Source organism: Papaver somniferum, chromosome 2 (assembly GCF_003573695.1).
Source record: "Papaver somniferum cultivar HN1 chromosome 2, ASM357369v1, whole genome shotgun sequence".
Lineage (NCBI taxonomy): Eukaryota > Viridiplantae > Streptophyta > Magnoliopsida > Ranunculales > Papaveraceae > Papaver > Papaver somniferum.
In genome coordinates this window covers 52616270-52638283 of record NC_039359.1, presented here as the reverse complement: position 1 = coordinate 52638283, position 22014 = coordinate 52616270, and the positions used below count along the sequence as shown (strand labels likewise).

Here is a 22014-nt window from a genome sequence, read left to right as displayed (position 1 = left end):
CATTCGTTATAGAAACAAATTAGGTTTGAGAAAGATTAGAAGTTGATATATAAAACTAATACTTCCAAAATTATCCTTAATATTTCTATTAATTTCCCTTATTGCCGTACTTCTGTTAGAATTCTTAACCTCTGTTGAAAGTCCAACCGCAACCAAACTGGTAAAAGTGCGGATTTGAAAATTCCACCCGTGTACGGTCCCTAGATCTTGCGGATTGGGTTTCACCCACAATTTTATGGACGGATACGGGTGAAATCCGCGGTTCCGAACTTTTTGCTCACCCCTAACAAAAGGGGAAACTCAAGCAACTGGGATCTTTGAATCCCGATACTACTTTTTGGTGTGTCCTAGTTATAGAGCCGTCCTCTTCCTAATCCATTTATGATTTAACGACGATAAAGACTTCATAGGGATTCGTGAAGCCAGATCCAGTTATCTTTCTTTAATAATTCGAGTATTCTGATGTTGATTGTTTGTATAGCTTGCTCCAATGATCAAGATAGATATAATTCATCAAAGTTCGCTTCCTCTCAAACTTCGTTGATTCGGATGGTTAGTTTTTAGGATGGTTAAATATCCATGTAACACTGATGTAAAGGAGTGTAAGAATGTGTAACCGAACAGGGTATAAATTCGGGGTTTTATGTAGATTTCTCCCCCAATTTGTTTCTCAAGACAATACAGTCGAAAGAGCCAAATACAGTCCCTTAAAAACCCTAAATCGTTCTCTCTACCCCAGTTCTTCAAATTCAACAAGAAATCATGCCTGTCAAATGGTAAGAAACAAAACCCTAGTTTTCAATTTCATCAATGTCAGTTCAAATCAACTGATTTCCTTGTTTTGATTTCATGTTTTTCAGGCTATTGTATTGGCAACCAAATGCAGGAATCACAGTGAATACTCAAATCCTAACAGAAATATCACAATGTGTTGAAAGTAGTATTAATGGTGTTAAAGGTGGAAGATGGAAATCAACACTCATATTCTACAGACCAATCACCAGAGATCAGAGTTCACAGAATGATTATCCGAAAGATTTATTGGGTGTTTCATTACCAGAACAACCTGATAAGTATTACTTTGTATTGCGTTCTCATAGGCTTGTCTTTGAAGCTGATTCTAATATTCAGTCCATTATGGAGAAAGCTCAGTCTTATAAAGCTAGGATTGCACTTACATTCGAGGTCTGATTTCTTTATATTTGAGCATGTTTAGTAGTTCAATTTACTGTGAAAATGACTGAAAGAAAGAAAACCCCTTTTGCATTTGATGCTGCTCTATGTTGAACATGTTCTGCTTTTAATCGAACTGCTGCTAATAAACCTTAGCAACCTAGATTTGCTGAGGAATTTGTTTAGAAGTTCAATGTCTGCTGATGCTTTACTAAATTTGTGCCGGTATTGAACTTTGTGAGAGAAGAAGAGAATTAGTTGATTTGTGCATTTGAGTTGGTTGTAGGCTCTAGATCTTTAACTGATACATGGGTGGTTTGTTGAACTCGTTGAAGTAAGACTGAAGAAAGTAAACAAACCTAATGTGTTTCTGTTGCACTTAACTCGTTAAATTCTGTATTTGAGTAGTTTTAGATGTTCAATTTGTGCTGATGTTTTACATTTTGATGCTGTTCAATCATCAATGTTCAAATCATTTCACCACATAATGAAGTTGGTTAAACGACTCAAAAGTGTTATACTTGTGATTTTGATTGAACTGCTTGCAAATTAAACTTAGGAGTCTTGATTAGCTCAGGAATTGGTTTCTAGGCCTCAACTACGTGAGTTGGGTGAAAGGACTGCTCGTGGAAAAGATTTGTAATAGGGAGATCCTTCAATTTTGAAACATTTTGTAACAAGTACATGCTAAGATTGAGTTTGACGCTAGGTAGGGTGGGAATATGCCCAGACAGGCTCTACTAGATAGGATCCACTGTATGTATTTCTTCTTTCCTGACAAGGCTGTCAGCAGGGGCTTAGTGATAGATCTGATGGCCAGCTATGATTAGTCACATACATTGGTTATGAACACTTAGCAATAAACATGACTCGCATGCATTGATTAATGTCTGCTGATGTTTTACTAAATTAATGCTGGTATTTAAATTTGTGAGGAAGACTCAGTAGAGCATTAGTTGTTTTGTGTATTTGATTAGGTCATCGGCTCTAGAAGCTTAGAATTATCTAGATTTTTCACTAAATTATGGGTTCTCGTTGAAGTAAGTAAGTCTAAAGTAAACCTGCTGTGTTTCTATTGCACTTAGCTAGACTGTCCCTTACACTCGAGGTTTGGTTTTTTGTTGATAGTAACTAATTCTGTATTTGAGTATGTTTTAGATGTTCAATTTCTGTTGACTATTTACATTTGATGCTGCTCTATCATCTATGTTCAAATCATTTCACCACATCCACATAGTGAAGTTGGTCAAACAACTTAGCTCTAATGTGTTAAACTTGTGATTCTAATTGAACTGCTGTAAATTAAACTTAGGAATCTTGATTAGCTCAGGAATTGGTTTGTAGGCCTTAGAGATCCTTTACTGCTGAAACCTTTTTGAATAAAATAATGCTAGGGTTGAGTTTGATGCTAGGTAAGGTAGGAATCTTCCCTAACAAGATCTACTAGCTAATGTCCACTGTGGCGCCTACAAAATGGATTCTCTAGATATTCGTTCTTTCCTAACAAGGCTGTCCTCAAGGGTTTAGTCTATACGTCAATCTTATGATAGATCTGATGGCCTGCTATGGTTACTTACAGACATTAGTTATGAACACTTAGCAATAAAAGCAGGAGAGAGTTATCTGGCTGATATAGGTTGTTTCACTTGAGACAACCCCCTGAGGTGCCACTCCTTTCACTTGAGACTGTCACTGTTAGCTCTCATTTGGAGAGAACCCTACACTCAGTCCCCTGCTAAATAACATGGTTCGAGCAGTTCAGTACACAAAACTTGAATCTTCGAGAAAACAGCAGTTTGCTTGATTTTTAGATAAGTATATATTTGAGTCCTTGGATTTTGTCGGATTGTTACATCAAACACACCATTTAATACCCATCATATTAGTTTTTTAATACTCTTGTGTTAAATCCTGTTATCCAGTGTTTTTGTGTGTGTGTGTGTGCAGATCAATCTTAATGTAGATGCGTACCATTTAGATAGGAATCTTGCAAATATTTCTCTATGTGACTTGTATTTGCATCAATCTTTGTTTGGAGATAATATTTTCTGGCCTAACATGGATTGTAGCAGTAATCAAAAAGTTTGTGCTGCTGCACTTCGTTCTATTGATTTATCTTCTTTCAGTAAAAACCAAATCTTAAAGGTCTGCAGTTTTGTTAATTGTAATGTATCATAATAGTTTGCGGCACCTTACTTCTTCTTATAGGGGTTTCAGTATCAGCTCGGTGATTTCCAATTAAAGGTAGGAAAAGTTGCACTTACTGCTCATGCAGAAAATCTGAGGGGAATTGCTATGGAGGTAACTTCTACTCTCATTCATACTTAATTCGAGATCATCGTATTATGTAGGCTTCTAGTATAAATAATACGGGCATTCACTGTTGGCTGTGAAAATTTGGGTGAAAAATCAGTGGAAATACTAGCTTTTCCCAAATCGCTCGAGAGGAATGAAAAGTCTCAATCGCTGTCCTTTTATGACGAAAATTATCATAGCAGGGGATCTATGAACTGGCGGAGAGGCAGGCCAAGGACGGGCTCAAACCGTCATTCCAAGATTTGCAGTCCAATACATTTCCATTATGTTACCTAGCCAACTCATTGCGTCTTATAAACTCTTTTTATATTATATTCTGATTCTTAGCTAGTTGGTAATCGACAGTTAAAATGAACACAATTAGCTTCGTTGGAGAAAGAGTTACTTCTACCAAGGAAAGGGTTCTTTTATAAAAATTTTTTTTTTTTTTTTTCTGCTAATTGCTTCTTTTGCAGGTGGAGTATCTTCCCCTTTCGTCGCTTGACAAATCCAAACAAGTCATGGAAGATTTTGTCGATATATTGCAAGAAATTGTTTCGTCGAGATCATTACCAGGTCACTTTACACATATCGAACCAAACTTTTCGGAATACGGCCTCACAGATCATTACAGTTCTCAACACACCTCACTTCAATATGCTACTGTAATGACTCAACTGCTAACTACACTAAGAAACTAGTAGCGTGTAAACTGAACTTGCATTATCCTATTGATGCATCCGTTTCAAATGGGGAATGTGATTTGATCTCTATTGTCAATGTCATGTTGCATATTTATAGAATGTAATGGAATATAGCACAATCTCTATCTGACAATTTCTTTAAAAATTTAAAATTTTACGTCGCATGTTTAACTGGTCTGCTGGCATTTTTTTTAAGTTGTGGCAAATTTTTCGTTATGTGATTAACTGGTCTTGTCTGGAATTTAGCTGCTGGAATGAAAAGTCATCTTTCAACACCAATGCAGAGAAGCTAAGTTTGTTAACAGCTGTTGCTCTGGGAAGGGCTTGCTCTCTGATAGTGAAAGAGAAATGCACAAGATATTGCTCTATCTGGTGCTAATCTCTTTTCCCTTCTAGGGAAAAAAAAAATCTCTACCTCATAAAAACTTTCTTTAGTTATGCTTCAATCTTTAACAATTTAGTATTTCAAGTTGACAGTTTAGCCATGTTATGTACAGATAAGAACCAGGTGTAAATGTATAAAATATCATATCTTCTTTGGAACAGGAAAATATTTGCTCATTAATAATTAACAAATTAAAACGTCGTAGTGCGACGAAAACAGTAAACAAATCATTGGAGAGAGTGTCACTGAGTTCATCTTACTGATATTATTAAGTAGGTTCATCAATCTGAGGCTCTGGCTATTTGGAAAAAATCATGGACACAGCAAAATTAATAAAGCTCGGTGGTTCTTCGTTTGTACCTAGCGTTCTGGAATTGGCCAAACAATCGCCTGCACAAGTCCCAGCTCGATACATACGAAATGATCAGGACCTGTTGGTCACTAACCTCTCTGACGTGTCTTTGATAGATCAAACAGTACCTGTTATCGATCTGCAGAAATTACTATCTTCAGAAACCATCATTGGTGAACTAGAATTGGAAAGGCTTCACTCTGCTTGCAAAGATTGGGGTTTCTTTCAGGTATGTCATGACACTTGTATTATGAATCGTGTGTATTGTAATTTAGTTCGGTAGGAATTAGGATGTTGAAGTTACTACTACTTGGTATGATGTAGGTGGTAAACCATGGAGTTGACATTTTATTGGTAGAGAACGTGAAATCAGAAATCCAAGGTTTCTTCAACCTTCCAGTGGATGAAAAAAAATTCTTTTGGCAGGAAGAAGGAGATCTTGATGGATTTGGAAAAGCATTTGTTCATTCTGAAGACGAAAAACTTGATTGGGGAGATTATTTTTTCATTTTCACTCAACCCCAACATATGAGGAAGCTTAGAGTGTTCCCCAAACTCCCTCTACCTCTCAGGTTACTTCTTTGCTTTCAGGAAACATGGTTTCATTGAAGTTGCATATAACTGGCCAGTTTATCTCTTAATGCAGGGAGACAATTGAATCTTATTCATTGGAGATGACTAAACTAGGCTTGACTCTCATTAAGTTGATGGAAAACGCTCTACAAATGGAGACTAGGGTGATGGCAGACTTCTTTGAAGGCGGGAGACAAACAATGAGGATGAACTATTATCCTCCTTGTCCTCAACCCGAGCATGTAATCGGCCTAACACCACATTCAGATGCTGGAGGCTTGACGATCCTCCTTCAACTCAACCAAGTGGATGGATTACAGATAAGAAAAGAAAAAATATGGGTTCCCATTAAACCTCTACCTAATGCCTTGGTAGTGAACATTGGAGATATTTTGGAGGTACAAAGAGTTGATGAAATCGAATTATCCAAGTCAAGGTCATCTACCAAGTTTTGATTACTAATTCTTTGTTGCATCCTTGTGACAGATAATGAGTAATGGCGTATACCGTAGCGTGGAGCACCGAGCAACTATAAACTCAACAAAGGAGAGGCTATCAGTTGCAACATTTCTTAGCCCTAAAGAAGATGCGAAAATAGGTCCCATACCTAGCATGATCACACCAGAGACACCTGCCTTGTTCAGAACATCTGGTTATGAAGATTATTTGAAGGAATACTTTTCACGTAAATTTAACGGAAAATTATCCCTCGACTCCATGAGGATAGGAGAAGGTGATGAAGGCAATAGTAGTACTGCTACATGATTGTTGCCACAGATGTACGTTCAGGGAAATACGTTACTATGAGCAGAAGGAAAATGGTTATATGTCAAGCTTTGTGTGCTAAGAAAGATATTCAATTATGAATAGGTGCCGCTCCCGTGGGTATGAGTATACCTCATGTCTATGAATGTCTATGAATAACTGCTGTTTTATTGAGTAAGTATTGTTGGAGTTCCCCTCTGAAATTTTCGGTGTTGAATGAATTATGAATATGTGATAGAGAGTAGTGACAGTAGGTATTACGCGACTCCTGAACTAAAGAGTAACTGGAAACTGATTCTTTTGGTCATATTGCATAGGAAAAACAGCCATTTGCTCAATACTGCATTTGTTAGTTGCCCTAACAAAAAATGATTGAGAAAAAAAGTTGGTAGATATTGCAGTTCCAGAAACGGAAATTCGAATGCTAAAAGAATGCACAATAGAGACCCCTAACACAAAATCATTTTGGATTTATGTTGGACTTATTCGACAATATTTATACAGACCACGAACCGATCACAAATAATACTTAGCACACGTACACACTCTCTACACACTGACACATACATGTCCACCCTGCATGCACACTCAAATCATACTAATACACCCCATGTTGCCTGCAGTAAGAAAGCATATTCTGCTATTTTTCTTAATCAGTTACGCTTATTTGTGAGCTGCTACCTCCTTCTCTATCTGCTCAAGAAGGCCACCAACATAAAATAATCGAAGTGTTTCCTTCTGCATTAGCCCATCCTTGTCCTTGCTAATCAAATAGAGATTTTTCCATCCTAACCAGCCTCCATACCATTCAGGATAGTCTTTAAGTGCTTTATTGGGTTTCATTAGACCCAATAACTCATCTTCTGTTAAAGCATTTCCAGACTTTGAATGCTTGAGAAAAATTTCTTCAAATTTTGCAGCGTCGAAATTTCCTTCAGCGTCATAAACACCCGTGTCCCTCTTACGCATAGCTCCAGTGATGTTTTTTACCTCAATTGGGAAAAGGAGATTAGGACATTTACCTGGACGAGTTTTCCCACTGAGACCTACATTGAGAACAACAGCAAGAGCAGCGGACATTCCTATACCCAATCCAATAGCACGACACCCTTGATAAGTTTCCCATGGATATATAGCCCATCTTTGTTTCTGTCGAAAAATCCTACATGATTCTGAAGAACAGTACTCCGATTGTAATTCATAAGGGGTTCATCTATAGTAGACGAAGGAAGAGCCATGGAAGAAGAATAAAGAGAGGTAGAGATCAAAAGAACAAGGTAAACAACAAGCGTTCCTTGGTAATGATTCTTACGATTTGAGATTTCATAAATAATGGTTTATAGACAAAGAGACAACTGTTTTACCCCATACGTTCAATATTAAAATCCATGGAGGAGCAGGTAGAGGGTACTTTTCATCACCGAGAGTCGTTAGGAGAAAAAAGCACGAAATTCACACTGATTCGTTGATGGCTTATTATATTGTCAAGCGGCTAATGGTTACTTGCATGCATAATGCAAGTGGGATTATTCTAATACATGGGTACAGCGTTGCATGACGTGTACGTTCAGTATCTTCTCAGTTTACAAACGTGCTCTTAGATCTGATTGTAAAAAGTTAGTTGACGGTCTGTTCGGTGTATAAGTAATGCCCTGGATTGACAGATCGTTGTAAAAGTGTTATGGTCTGTTAAATAAATTGTTAGTATGTGACTGTTCGTCACACTTTCATGAAGCAGCAATAAAACGATACGCTTGCGAAAATTGCTCTTTGTGCTATTTGTAATGCGCAATGGTGGCATACTCCACCGTTTGAGCTTCAATCTAGTTTACAAGGGTTTATGTAACTTCCCTTTCTTTTTTTTTGAAGCATGTCTATGTAACTTCTGTTTGTGTGATAGAAGTATGGTTATTTTTCAAAAAAAAGAAGAACAAAGAAGAAGAAGGTTCGTACTCAATGCACCGGATATCATCTCTGAACTTGTATTAGAATTAATGAGTACTTCAGAGAATAAAACTGATAGATCGTTCTTCCAGGGTCAATATTAGGAATAACGATGGTTTACGTCCTGTTTCGAGGACACATTCGAAATACCAGTTTTGGGATATATACTTAGGATTTGGACTTTTAGTTAAAGACTTTCGAACTTCGTATGTCTTCAACCCTAATTGTCTTCTCTAAGGTGGAATTGGATACATAATTATGATAATTCTAATAGACTAAATTTGTGCAGTGCTCCGCGTCCGGCATGCGGTAACTTTGCTTTTTGTAGTAGAATGAACTTACCTGGTTTTTTATATAGTTAATCACAGAAATGAGAAGCGAACACAACTTGTTTCCCAAAAAATTAATATTTTTTGCTTTTAATAGTTATTCTAGAAATTTTGTTTTCAACCTGACTTCTGATTTTTTTGTTTAGTCGAAAAATTAATTCAAAAAAGTGTACATAAGCACCCTCTTAACTTGTAAACTTGCAAGTTAATGTATAGTAAGAGAAACCAGTTTTAAATGCAAAAAAAAAAAATGTTTTAACCGTGTTCAATACAGTATTTGTTAGTTCTTTCTCCATGGCTAAATCGTCTTTCCTGATTAAGAAAACATAGCTGGTAGATCTTTGAGCTTTGAAGAATGCTAAAAGAATGCACAATACAGACATTGACACAACATCATTTTTGATTTTTTTTAGGAGGCAAAATTGCAAACACTTGCTCAATTAATTTCACTCGTTGCAGTTAATAACCATGCACACAGTTGAACCATAATGAAATGACAAAAACAAATATTATAACATCCTGAGGTAAAATCTCAGCAATGGGCCACTATGAAAGTCTGAAAACATGATCTATACCGAGAAGGCGAGCACCCACCAATTTACCCCATCTTGGTTGTAGTAACAAAACACATTCTACTATTATCTTAATCGATCACGCTTATTTGCGAGCTGCTCTCTCCTGCTCTATCTTCTCAAAAAGGCCACCAGAGTAAAATGCTCGAAGAGTTTCCTTCTGCACTAACCATCCTTGTCCTTGCAAACGGCATGGATTAGCAAAAGAAAAATAAAAATTATTGCAAATTGAAAATTGTGTTGCGGTCGCCTAATAGTGCTCAATAGTAATGGAAGTTCAGTTTTTATATCAGACTCGTATAATACTTGGGCTTTTAGCAGAGGTGCAATAGTTACTTGGGCTTTAGATATAGGTGCAATACTCGTTTTATTTGGAAGTACGTGTGTGCAACGGGCGGACGGATACGGATTAGGGGTCACCCACATCCAATCCGTCAAAGTTACGGATTTGAAAAAGTGAAAAATACTAGAACCCCCTACTATATGGGTTCAACCATATACAAGCCCCACAAAATGGATCTTACACCCTCAACTCCACACTTTCCGTTTTTGATATTTCTAGGCCCAGAAATATTTTTTTTGGGGCCTGGTTTTCAATTTTCCCGGATTGCTGACGTCATCAGGATTTTTAATAAAAGTAAAAATACCGAAATTAACCTTCCCTATTTATAGACGTTTTATACCTACCAGAAACTGAAAACCAAATCAGATTCAGCTCTTTCTTCTCTCCGCTCTCGTTCAGAAACAGAATTGGAGATTTTTCTTCAGACGAATTCGTGAATTTTGATAGTTTCATACTGATTTTCGTTAATTTGATAGGAAGAAAACGAGAAGAAGAACAACATAAACGAGAAGAAGAAGAAAACGAATTTTCTCTCAATTCGTTGAGGTGTATTCGTCTGTTTTTCAGATTTGACGAGATAGTGAAGCTGCATTGATGAACAACAAATAGGTTTGTTCGTTTTTAGCTTTTCTGTTGCTTGATTCACTAGTTTTCTCATCGATTTTTTGAATCTCGATCTTCTACTGATTACGATTTTTGTTCTGCTTCGAATTTGTTGAGTCTGAGAAGAGGAAGAAGACAGTTGGGAATACATAAATCAAAATAGGTACGAATTGTGATTTCGATTTAGTTTTCAAATTCAATTGATTTTGATTTTACCGTTTCGATCTATTTTTGTCACTTTTGATACTTACACATGTTTTTGTTGATGCTTACACATGTTTGTTTGATACTGAGAAGAGGAACAAAATAAACATTGTTTCAGAAGAAAGAAAACAACAAATCTAGGTAAGAATTTTATGTTGTTTTTGATTTCAGATCTGTTTTCAATTTTTTTTTTGAATTATTTTGTTGTTCTTTCATGTGCGATCTGTTAATTTGTTGTTTTACTTTTTGTTGATACTGAGAGAAGTATGAAGAAACAATTTTGTTTCAAAAAAACAACTTCAAATTGATTTGTATACATGCTGTTTTTTTTGTTACAGTATGTGTAACTTGAGGTTACACATATATATCATGTTGTATTTTAAGCATGCTTAAAGAAGATGCAGATGTTTTTTAGTTGCAGCATGTGTAAATTTATTTTACACATATATATCCTCTTTGTATTTTTAAGCATGTGTGAGGAAGATGCAGATGTTTTTTTAGTTACAACATGTGTAATTTTAGTTTACACATATATATCCTGTTGTATTTGAAGAATGTGTAAGTTGAAGTTACATATATATGTCCTGTAACATGTTTTATTTGTAAACAATTGTATCATCTGTATCTTTTACTTATATTTAGCTTGCCGCATAGAATATACTTCTCACGAGGGGGCAACGCCCCCGAGTGAATTGCGTTCGTTTTCAAATTTTGATATTCTTATTGTGTATTTGATATTTTCAGGTTGTCATGGCTGTTGTTAGTTGCGCTTGTTAGTTGCATTGCTGTTGTTCGCTACTTTTCTGATTTCATTACCCTGCGTGTTAATACTGATATCAAACTTGATGAGTTTAAGGAACAAGTTTGCAAGGAATGGAAGCAGTATACTCCACTTGGTATTACTTTCTTCTTTCGAGAAAGTGGGAAAGATTTTCCGCTTGACTGTGATTTTTCTTTGCAAGCTCTTATATCTATCACAAATAGTAAACAGAAGACCAGTGTTGATATTTTCTTGCAAAATGTTCCTCGTGTGGCCTCTTCCTCTAGCTCTAGGGCAGATTCTTCTATTTCTAATGGGTCTAGTAGTTCGTCTTCGTCCACAAACAATCTTACTGTTGCAATGTATTTGGAAGATAAAAGTAAGCCAGCGAAACCTTTGTTATCGGATGGTTGGCCCAAGGTTCTTGGTGATATTGGCCATGTGTTTGTTGAAGGAGTTAAGCAAGTCAGGGTTGCTTTTACCAAGTATCGTCTTCGCACTGGTTTCCAAATGATTGTAACTCACAATGAGCGTTCTAGGTTCACGGCTAAGTGTGCAGATGAAAAATGCGGCTGGAAATTCCATGCAGCTTCTATCGATGAAAGGAATGAAATGTTTCAGGTAGGTTTTCCGTGTTCTGTCATCTAATGCTTAGCATATGTTATGTTTTGTTACAGTATGTGTAACTTTGGTTTACACATGATGTTTTTGGCACCATTGTGTTTTGGTTGAATTGTTTATATTTTGTATGAATCTCTTCAGGTCAGGTCTTATAACCCTGAGCACATTTGTGGTGCTGGTGGACGCAACTTGAACCAAACTTACTCCACCAGCTTCTCGTCTAGTTTGATTGAGGAAGAAGTTCGCAAAAATCCTCACAAGAAGCCCAAGCAAATTGCTGCTGATTTCCAGACCAACTATGGGATCAACATGGAGTACTACCAGGCATATAATGCTAGGGAAAAGGTTTATGATACGATTTATGGCGACGATGTCAAGTCCTACTCGCACTTGGTATGGTATATTGATGCTATAAGGGAAACCAACCCTGGTAGTGTGATAAAGTTTGAACGTGAAAATAAACAGTTCCAGCGGATTTTCATCGCATTTGCTGCATGCATCAAAGGGTACCGGTTTTGTCGTCCAATGGTATACTTGGATACTACTTTCCTGACTGGTACATTCAAAGGTTGCTTGATGGCAGCTACTGGGATCAATGGTGGTAAAGGTATGTTTTTTCTATGTGTTTTTTTTTTTATGAACAACTTCAGTTGACAAATAACTAACAGTTACACATGTGTAACTCTCAGTTACACATTACTTTACTCAGTGTGTAACTAAGAAAATAGCATCTGTAACCTTAAGTTAAATATTTGTTTTAGCATGTGTGAAACTTATTATTCTTTCGATTCTGCACAATTTTTTTGTAGGATTTTTCCCCCTTGCTTTTGCACTAGTCGATTCTGAGACGATCGACAACTGGGAGTGGTTTTTAAGGAATTTGAAAGAAGTTGTTGGTGATGGGAGGCCAATCACCTTCCTTTCGGATCGCCATGAAGGACTCTTGCAAGGTGTTCCACTTGTTTATCCAGATGGGTTCCACAGCTTCTGCTACTATCATTTGACGAAGAATATACCCATCACTGCAACAGATCCTAGGTACTCACTTGTGATGGACCATTTCCGAGAGGCGACATACGCACTCTCACCTGAAAACCATGCGAAAGCCATACAGAAGATTAGAGATTTGAACTGCGATTGGGTGGCTGATTACATCGAGACAATCCCACCTGAAGCATATGCGAATGCCTATTTCAAAGGTTGTCGGTATGGACGAACATCTAGTACTCTAGCAGAATCAGTCAATAGCTGGGTTCTGGTTCACAAGAAGATGCCTGCATCTGCTCTTCTTGATCAGGTTAATTGAGTGTGTGTGTGTGTTTTGTTGTCTTTTTATTTCATGTTTTGTCACTTTATGCATTGATGAGTTTTTTTCTCCTTTTCAGATTAGGAGGAAAATAATGTGTTTGATGGCGGAGCGTCGTGAAATTGGTGCTAATATGATGACTCCATTAACCCCTGAGTATGAAGAAAAGCTTGTGGCTCTTCAAGATGAAGGTTTGGCTTGGGAAGTATTGGTTGCTAGCCCTACCGTGTTTGAAGTTATTAGTGAAAGGTCTCACATGGTGGACCTCGAACACGAGACTTGCACCTGTCAAAGGTTTGGTTTCTTATGCTTTTTTCTTCTCTTTGTATGTTCTTTTGTTTAAGAATGTGTATATCCACTTTACATTAGATATATGCATGTGTTAATAATAGTTACAAATTTATTTTATATGTGTAACTTAAAGATACACATCCTGTACATGCACCTGTAGCTAGCTAATTTTGAGTGTTTTATGATTTGTATGTGCAACTAACTGATTTTTGATTTGTTTTTTGTTTTCTTCCAGGTGGCGCGTATATGGTTTTCCTTGTGCTCATGCTCTTGCAGCCATACGCAAGATTAAACGTGAGGCTATTGATTTCATTTCACCGTATTTTACAAGCGACTATTTTAGGAAGACTTATATGCATGCCATCCAACCGATTCCCAACTACAACAGGCCTGTTGAATATCATCCAGACGACACCGTCAACCCACCTACCGTGAAGAAGCATCCAGGTAGACCACCAGGGAAAAGGATTATAAGTAAACACGAGAAGAAGGTGAAGAGGAAAGTTCATTGCAGCAACTGCAAGGAAACAGGTCACAACAAGGCAGGTTGCAGGAATCCTCGGAAGTTCACACCCCACTAGCTTGAGCCTAACAAAATTCATTTCTGCAACTAATGATTTGATTGTTATTTATCTTTGATTATTTGTTTTTTTAATTTTCTTCATGTTGGTTTTCATGGACCAAACGCTTTTATTTTTCTTCAACGTTGATTATGTGTAAGGATGATTCATTCAGATTTTGTCAGTTCACAGTTGAAATGCGTTTTATTCTATTTTTGATTTATTGTATACGTCTGATCAGTGGTCAAATGCTTTCTGTAACTTTTGTTTACACTCAAATATATGGATATGTAACCGGAAGTTACACTGCTGTGATTGCATGTGTAACATTAGCTTACACATGATAAATGCTGGTGTAACTTTATTTTGATTTATTGGACAATCCGATCAATGGCTTGTGTAACTTCAGTTTACACTCAAATATATGGATGTGTAACATTAGCTTACACATGATAAATGTATATGTAAACTCAGGTTACACTTTCTGCATCAAATTAAGATGTGTAGTTACTTAACCTGTTGCATACTTTCTGAAACCTGTACACACAGCAGTAGTAGTTCTAACAAGATAAAAAAATTTAATTCAAAGAATTTCAACCCAAAAATATTTTGCAAAACTAAGAACTGCTAAAATCTACTAACTGACGAAATTTAAAAGTTTCTAACAACATATTTTCCAAGTCTAACATCTGTTTGTGGCTAACAACATATTTGCGAGTATAGAATTTTTTCTAATCCTAATGACTGCTTTACACATCTCTAGATGGATCCGAAAGAATCTTGTATAGCATGCTTCCTCTCATGCGGTTCAGCTTGTCAGTCCACCATAGCATCATAGTTGAGGTTAATTTTTTGTCAAGTGGTTTATTCTTCATCCTGATCTTCATGTAATTGCATACACATGGAAGACAGTCAGGAATTGTACCTTGTGGGGGCGCATTGAGATTCTTGGCATTTTCATTCATCCCAAGAGCAAAAGGACAGCGTAGTCTGAGTTCTGTAGTAATTGCAAATGCATATTTCTTGGCTTGAAGAAGGTGTTCACCCTTGAGTTCCTTAACGTTTGACGAGTTCATGTAGGACCAAGGATTAGAGCTCCTCAAGTCATACTCCAGCAGTGTGTAGTGTGTGTTGTTGTTGCACATTGGGGCGAAAAGTCTGACTGCATCGTTCTTGTACTTGACATACTCCTTCGCAAGCTTCGGAATCCAAAATTTCTTGAATTCTTCGTAATCCTTCAAGTAAGAGATCTGCAAAAACCATTTGGAATGTCAAACTCACATTTTTAATCAAAAGTTACAAATGAACAAGTGATTATGTAAACAGAAGTTACACACAGGGCCTTGGGTTTTACACTGGAAAAAAAATCTTGAGTATGTTATCATAATCTTACCACATATACTACACATTATAAATGCAATAAGATTTTAAATATATTGAAGTACTTACGTATGCTTTTGGCGACAGGAATATCGCTTTGTCATACTTGCTGTTAGAGTTCATCTTTGTCTTCAATCTGCTAATGTAGAAGTCGATGAATTCTGACTCCAAATAGGATTCTTTCTTTGTAAGCTGTAGCATTAGTTCTCCAGATATATCAAACATCTGGTTACCATCTTCGTCGCATTCTATCCAAGCAATGTCTCTGCATTACAAAGAAGTAAACTATTATCAATCAAGATAACAGAATCAAGTAGTAAAATACAACAATCAATAACAGAATCAAGCCTACTTGGAGTCAAGCTACTTACGTTTTCGGATGAGTATTGAAATATTCAAGCACTTTATTCTTTTTCTCGCCTTCCAGCCTTTCGATAACTTCTGAACCTTTCACATCGTTTCTCATTGTTCCATCATCTTCTTCAGCAACCTCAGCCATTCTATCTTCTTCTACTTCTGGAACTGCGGCCATTTCTTCTTCATTAGCTTTCTTCTTAATCCTCTTTGAATTTCTTTGATATTGTTTCAGATCTTGTGTTGGGATTTTTCTATTCCTCAGCACACGTTGTTGTATTAATGATGGTTGCCTTTCTCTTATTGTATTTGCAGCTTCCTTTAGTAACTCTCCTGCAGGTTTTGGAGTTTTTTCTAATCCAAGGCTAAAAACGTTTTCCTGCGTTGTAGCTGCACAAACAAATATAGGCAGAATCTCAGTAAAATTAGCACATGTATGTAACTTAAAGTTACACAAGCCAAAATAATAATGTATTGTATGTAACCTCAAGCTACACATGCCTTTTACAATGTGTAACTTGAAGTTACACTTCCATTACAAACAAAACATAGAACGGAAGAGTGGTTACCAGTTGAGGTAGGTTCTGCATTCTCCGTCACTGCGGGTCCATGTTCAGTTTTGTTAATGTTGCTGACGATCTCATCTATCATTTCACTCACTTCAACATTCGTCATATCATCAGGGTTAGCTCCTAGTTGGACCAAACTGTAGGTCTGAGCATTGTCAGGCTTGTGTTTGCGGTGTTGTAGCAGTTATCACCATGGAGTCCTCAAACTGTGTTGAAGCAGAACTGTCATCAAAAGTTCCAGGTGTATCCTCATTGACTTTTGCAGCTACATCATCACCTGCCCCATCCACAACTCCACCATCTGCAGCTTTCTTCTGTGCCTCATCCGTAACAGGTGTCTCTTCAACATCTTTCTTCTGCTCCTCATCAACATTATTTGTAGGAGTGGGCTTTTGCTTTGCGACAGGCTTTTTCTTTGGTGGAGTCTTGCAAGTTGTCACACTCTTCATACTCGAACTATATGTCCTGAGTGGTCTTTTGTGCCCCTCTGCAGCAGTTTGAGCTTGCAGAATTGTTGGCGTATTTCCAGCTGCAAGGCTCATACATGGAACTGCACAAGTATTGAAACGAGAATTAGGATGATGATGATGATGTTAAATTTTTTTAATAAAATTTCAAGAAGAATATATCATGTGTAATCGACTGGCTTGGATAACTAATATGTGTAACTTCATGTTCACATGAATATGGCATGGATACCTAGTGTAACATGGAGTTACACATGCATCTAACTAGTGTAACCAGAAGTTACACATGCATGTGGCATGTGTAACTAGGGATTACACATCCATATGATCAGTTTACTCAACATTTATTAAGTCTAATCAAGTTAAACAAGCAAGTTAAAAATGAACAAGTAAAATATGAAATTAAAAAGGTTCAAAGACCTTAGTGTCAACTAATTGGGTACCTCATCAAGTTAAAGAAGCATATTAAAAATGAACAACTACTTACATTCTTCATTGAAGGAAGTTTCCGCGTCATCTTTCTCTTTCTCTTGCTCAGTACTTCCATCTCCATGTACATCATCTTCATGTTGCATAAACTCTTCCTGGGTCACTTTGTAAGGATCAATACCCATTGCTTGGATAATTTGGCAACTAAATTTGTGAACCTTGAATTCCGCTGTTCCTGAAAGGTCCCCTTCTGATATCCCTTCTCTTGCAATTGCATACACTGCTTTAAGCATTGCTTGCTTTTCTTGCAGTTGCTCTTTCAGATGGCTATTCTCAATAGTTTGCGCTTTCAGCCAACTTTGCAGGTCGTCCTTGCTGGGTACCACGGTTGATATACCCAGCTGCTTCTCAAGCTGTGAAAACTCAGCCACAAAGCTAGGAGTTGGCTGCAATTAACAGATGAACATTCTAAATATACATTTTTTCGGTTGTATGTGTAACTTAAAGTTACATAAGCACATTTTATATGTGTAACCTATAGTTACATAAGCACATTAGATGTATCTAATGTAAAGTGGATATGTGTAACTAAAGGTTACACAAGCACATTTAAATGTGTAACTTATAGCTACACATGACAATTTTGATTACATCAAAGTTTTATCTAAATTACATTACCATAAATTTACAAAACCTAAACCAACTGACATATAACACTTACCGAAAACTGTGTCATGTCTGTTTTCCAAATGTAATCAGAAATCTGGTATATATCCCATCTCCCAACCCTCGGGATATCTTCCTCGTGGTTCTCAACTTTCGGGATTAATCCTGCTGGCGTGTGTTCAGCAAACAATAACTGCAACATATAAATTTTAATTAGTCGATTGAACAAAAATATCCATCACGTAACACTAAAACTGCTGGAATAGAAATTACACACAAGCTTTTTACCAGTAGGTATTGCACACAAGCCTTCACATTTGACAAACAACTAAGATTAGTATGAATCTCTTCAAACAAGTGCTCGTGTATTAAATCAGGCCACGACACCTTGAGCACCGTATCATAAGTTTCAACGATACTAAGATATTTCGCGTTCACTCCATTGGCATTTTTGTCGCCAAAAAACAATACACAGCAAAGATAAAGACCTATCAGGCAAACTAGATCCTTTTCATCAACTTTCTTTCTTTTCCCACTTTTTCTCCTTTTTGCCATAAGTTGTTTTATCTTCTCTAAAATGTTTGTCTTAGTCACCGTCGTCTGATGCTTTGTAGATTTGATATCGGTGAAGTATTTGCTGTATAAAACATTGTCAGTCAAATCACTAGGACAATAGTACTTTAACAGCTTCTGACCCTTTCTGCTTCCAATCCTCTGCATGCAAAATATACCAGCCAGCTTTGCCGGTGTAGACTCTATAATCTTATCATCAGCAAACCTGAATGAACATGGTGTCTCACAATCCATGTCAAAGCAGTTCAAGAGCTTCAAGACGCCGTGTTTGTTGGTAGTTATCTGTCTTGTTGTAGTTGGTACAGTTGTATCATAGTCATCGTAATACATCATTACGAGTTCTCCGTAAGCAGCTCTCCTAAGATATCTTTGAGCCCTATCAGTCAGTCCTATAGGCTTTATCACCTTTACTAAATCCTTTACTGCATTCAACGACTGCCTTAGGTTTCCTGTACACATCACACACAAAAATAGCATGAGTCAGTATGTTGTGTACTTATCAAATACACTCGTTTTTAACTACAAAATGAAAATCATGTTACAAACTATGTGTATTTGCCAAGTACACAAACTGAATCATTCTATTCTGTGTTGTGTAACCTTAACTTACATGCATATGAAGGTTATGTTATTATGCATGTGTAACTTAAGGTTACACAGTCAATTGGCAAGTCAGTGATTAGATTTTCAATGTGTATCTTATAGTTACACAACCACTTTGCAAGTCATTGGTAACATCTTGAATGTGTAACTCACAGTTAAGATGTGCAACTACAAGTTACACAGCCACTTCTGCAAGGCTCATTTGTATGTGTAACTACAAGTTACACACTCAATATACAAACCACAACATAGTGGTGAGATTTTGAATGTGTAACTTAAAGTTACACAGGCCCTTGTTTGCGTAGTTATACATTCAAAAGCATCACTTACATTAGAAACTTTTAAATTTCTTCAGTTAGTAGATTTTAACTACAAGTTACACACTCAATTCTAGACATTCTACAAGGTGTAACTTTAACTTACACATGCATATTAATGAGTAACTTCAATTTACACAACCAATTTTCTATGTGTAACTACAAGTTACACATCCTAAACACAACCAATTTTTTATGTGCAACTACTAGTTACACATCCCTAGGCAAGTCAGTGGTGACAGGCTCACTTGGTATGTGTAACTATAAGTTACACAATCAATATACAAACCACAACACAGTCAGTGGTTACATTTTGAGTGTGTAACTTATAGTTACACATGTCCTTGTCTGTGTAATTACATATTCACAAGCGTTATATGAGAAATAAACATGAGACCATGACAACAATAGTTTTCACAACTTAGTACATGTAATTGTATCATCTTTTCTAGGGGGATTCATTTTTCCTTTCACCATTTTTATTCCAAAAGAAATTTGATTCTGAATCTGCAGTTGATGTAGTAATAAAATCAAGTTAGTTGATTGCAATTCAACTTAGAGTTTCTAGGGTTTTCAAACAGTAACATCTCAGAAATGAAATCCACTAAATCAATCAGTTATATCACATCCATGACTTACCTTTGTTTCTATTTAATCAGTTATTTCATGGATTTTATGCACAAACGATTGTTCTCCTTCTCCGATCTGTAAAATTATCAGTCAGAATGAGTTATGTTTGTTGTAATCTTATTACAAACCCTAGTTCAGAAATTTTCGACCCACGAATCAGTAACAACAGGAATCAAAACTAACAGCTTCAAATCAAAACTTACCTAGTGATTAATCGTCGGAGTATTTCATCAACAGGAAAGTAACAACGGCGAATAATGAAACTGAATCTGAAACTGTTTCTTTTGATTTTTTTTGGTTTTTGAATCTGAAACTTTTTCGATCTGTTTCTCTGATTTAGGGGTTAGCAAATGATGAATAGTTTTTGATCTCGATCTTTGTTTTGGAACAGATTTCAGGAAGATTTCTTGATTTTTTCGGTTTTTTTCTAGATTTCTTTCTGTTTCAGGTGAGTGAGATTTGTTTTCTCTCTCCTTGGAAATGAAATAATGGCGTCTGAACGAGAGAAAGGTAGGTGACGTCTCTTATATACTTGAGGCTAATTTAGTCTTTTCGCTTTTATTAAATTTATTTTTTAATTCAGGGCCTACTAATAAAACTCTTTTATCTAGGGGCCTCATATTATGGGTTATCCATGGGTTGGGCCTGAGCCTAATTTTCCCTTTGAAAAATCTAACCGTGTCCGGTCCAATCACCCGCGGATTTAACATCCACGGATCAACGGATAATACGGACCGGATACGGATCAACCGCGGATTTAATCATCAGAAAAAGAAAAAAACAGAAAACTTCCAACATTTTATAAAATGATTCAACCTCCTAGCTTTTTATTCTCAGTAGGTACGTATTGTAGGTTAAAAAGGATGCTATATGTTCAAAAGTACTAGAGAGATATATTAATTAACTCCTGAGTCTTAACAGAGAACAACATTTGGTAAGGGAGATGTTATTTCATTTCTATGTTTCAGTGCTAATGACATCACATAAATAACCCAGGAAAGGGTTTATATAGTTTCCAATGCATGAAACTATTTTACATTAACCTCCATCTGGAAATGCACGTAGCTTTACTTACTTAAGCCTGATCACGTTGGATAAGGATCAGCTGCTTAGTATTTGTCTCTTGCAGTGATGTATATCTCAACAGGATGCACCTGCTTGATCAAATGGTGCGCAGCCACAATCCAACTGGATGTATATCTCAACTGGATGCACCTGCAAGGTATTTGCCGCATTTGTTTCTGATCCTCTGTAAGTTTAACTTGTTAGTCAATGGTGCGCGTGAATACGCGGATTTCAAATTCCAACCGCAACCGAACCGCTGAAAGTTATGGATTTGAAAATCCCACTCGTGTCCGACCCATAGATTTTGCGGATTGGATTTCACCCGCAATTTCACGGACGGATACGGGTAAAATCTGTAGTTCCGGACTTTTTGCTCACCCCTATTTGGAAGATTTTTTGGGCACCACTATTTTTTTGGGACCTTAATTTGATTAGGCCACCTGCCTTATAGTTATAGGTGGTGTCCTAAAAGGTGGATATGACTAGTTTACCCTTTAACATAATTAAAGTTATAACTCTACAACTTCTTCTTCCTCTATTCTTCAATTTTTCTTCTTTTCTTCTTCATCAATTTGTGATCATCTAAACCTGATCATATACAAATCTAATCAAAATCATCAAATTTTCATCGTCGTTAATTCATTGAATTTTATCGTCGATTAATCTATCTTTTGTAAACAAAATCGTCCATAAGTATTTTCCCATAAACCCACTACTTCCAGTTCGTTTTGGTTGAAAATTTTTAGTAGTCGTCAAAATAGATTGAAAATGGAAGTTACAGTAGTAAGTTCGGATAGGAATTTTGTGGAAAAACTTTGTCGAACTTCATTTTTCTTAAAATTAAATTGAAACATGCTGGAAATGAAGAAAATGAAGAACAGTTCGGCTGTTTCGCAAAAAAAAAAATTTCCTAACCGAACTTGTCTCTGAAATCCTATATATTGAGTTCCATTACGTCGCAATTTTTTTCTCCTAACCGAATTCGCTATATATTTAGTTCGGTTACATCGCAAATTTTTGTTGCAACTGTAACAATAAAACACTCAAAGAAAGATGTTAGAAGTAAAATTTCTGGAAGCTAAATAAACACTCAAATGGACAGCAAACAGAGGACAGAGTCACGTGTTCAACACGCTGTCCTTAACACAATAGTTGACCGGTACGCCTCAAGAATGAGTGAT

The 22014-nt window shown here is 36.6% G+C and overlaps 3 protein-coding genes, 2 long non-coding RNA genes and 1 pseudogene across 5 annotated transcripts; 2 read left to right on the top strand and 4 right to left on the bottom strand.

The window, feature by feature from the left end:
- The first annotated feature begins 652 nt into the window (after positions 1–652).
- On the top strand, positions 653–4343 carry LOC113347649 (mediator of RNA polymerase II transcription subunit 20a-like). The gene is made up of 4 exons (XM_026591324.1): positions 653–776; positions 861–1185; positions 3382–3474; positions 3945–4343. The coding sequence occupies exons 1-4, from the start codon at positions 763–765 to the stop codon at positions 4167–4169; spliced, it is 657 nt and encodes a 218-aa protein (XP_026447109.1). The 5' UTR covers positions 653–762; the 3' UTR covers positions 4170–4343.
- A 440-nt stretch (positions 4344–4783) lies between these two features.
- LOC113353285 (codeine O-demethylase-like) lies at positions 4784–6548 on the top strand. Its single transcript, XM_026596933.1, has 4 exons — positions 4784–5138; positions 5234–5481; positions 5556–5880; positions 5969–6548. Exons 1-4 carry the CDS (start codon positions 4872–4874, stop codon positions 6245–6247), a joined length of 1119 nt encoding a protein of 372 aa, XP_026452718.1. The 5' UTR covers positions 4784–4871; the 3' UTR covers positions 6248–6548.
- Positions 6549–6706: 158 nt separating this feature from the next.
- Positions 6707–7580, bottom strand: LOC113353284 (annotated as a pseudogene).
- A 7396-nt stretch (positions 7581–14976) lies between these two features.
- On the bottom strand, positions 14977–15573 carry LOC113354582. Its single transcript, XR_003361966.1, has 3 exons — positions 15532–15573; positions 15230–15425; positions 14977–15030 (listed from the first exon to the last, which is right to left on the bottom strand). It is a non-coding gene; the product is annotated as an uncharacterized LOC113354582 (long non-coding RNA).
- A 665-nt stretch (positions 15574–16238) lies between these two features.
- LOC113351013 lies at positions 16239–18522 on the bottom strand. The gene is made up of 4 exons (XM_026595095.1): positions 17934–18522; positions 17701–17838; positions 17038–17425; positions 16239–16633 (listed from the first exon to the last, which is right to left on the bottom strand). Exons 1-4 carry the CDS (start codon positions 18450–18452, stop codon positions 16239–16241), a joined length of 1440 nt encoding a protein of 479 aa, XP_026450880.1. The 5' UTR covers positions 18453–18522.
- Positions 18523–19567: 1045 nt separating this feature from the next.
- Positions 19568–20361, bottom strand: LOC113353283. The gene is made up of 3 exons (XR_003361189.1): positions 19972–20361; positions 19778–19843; positions 19568–19645 (listed from the first exon to the last, which is right to left on the bottom strand). It is a non-coding gene; the product is annotated as an uncharacterized LOC113353283 (long non-coding RNA).
- Between the last annotated feature and the right edge of the window lie 1653 nt (positions 20362–22014).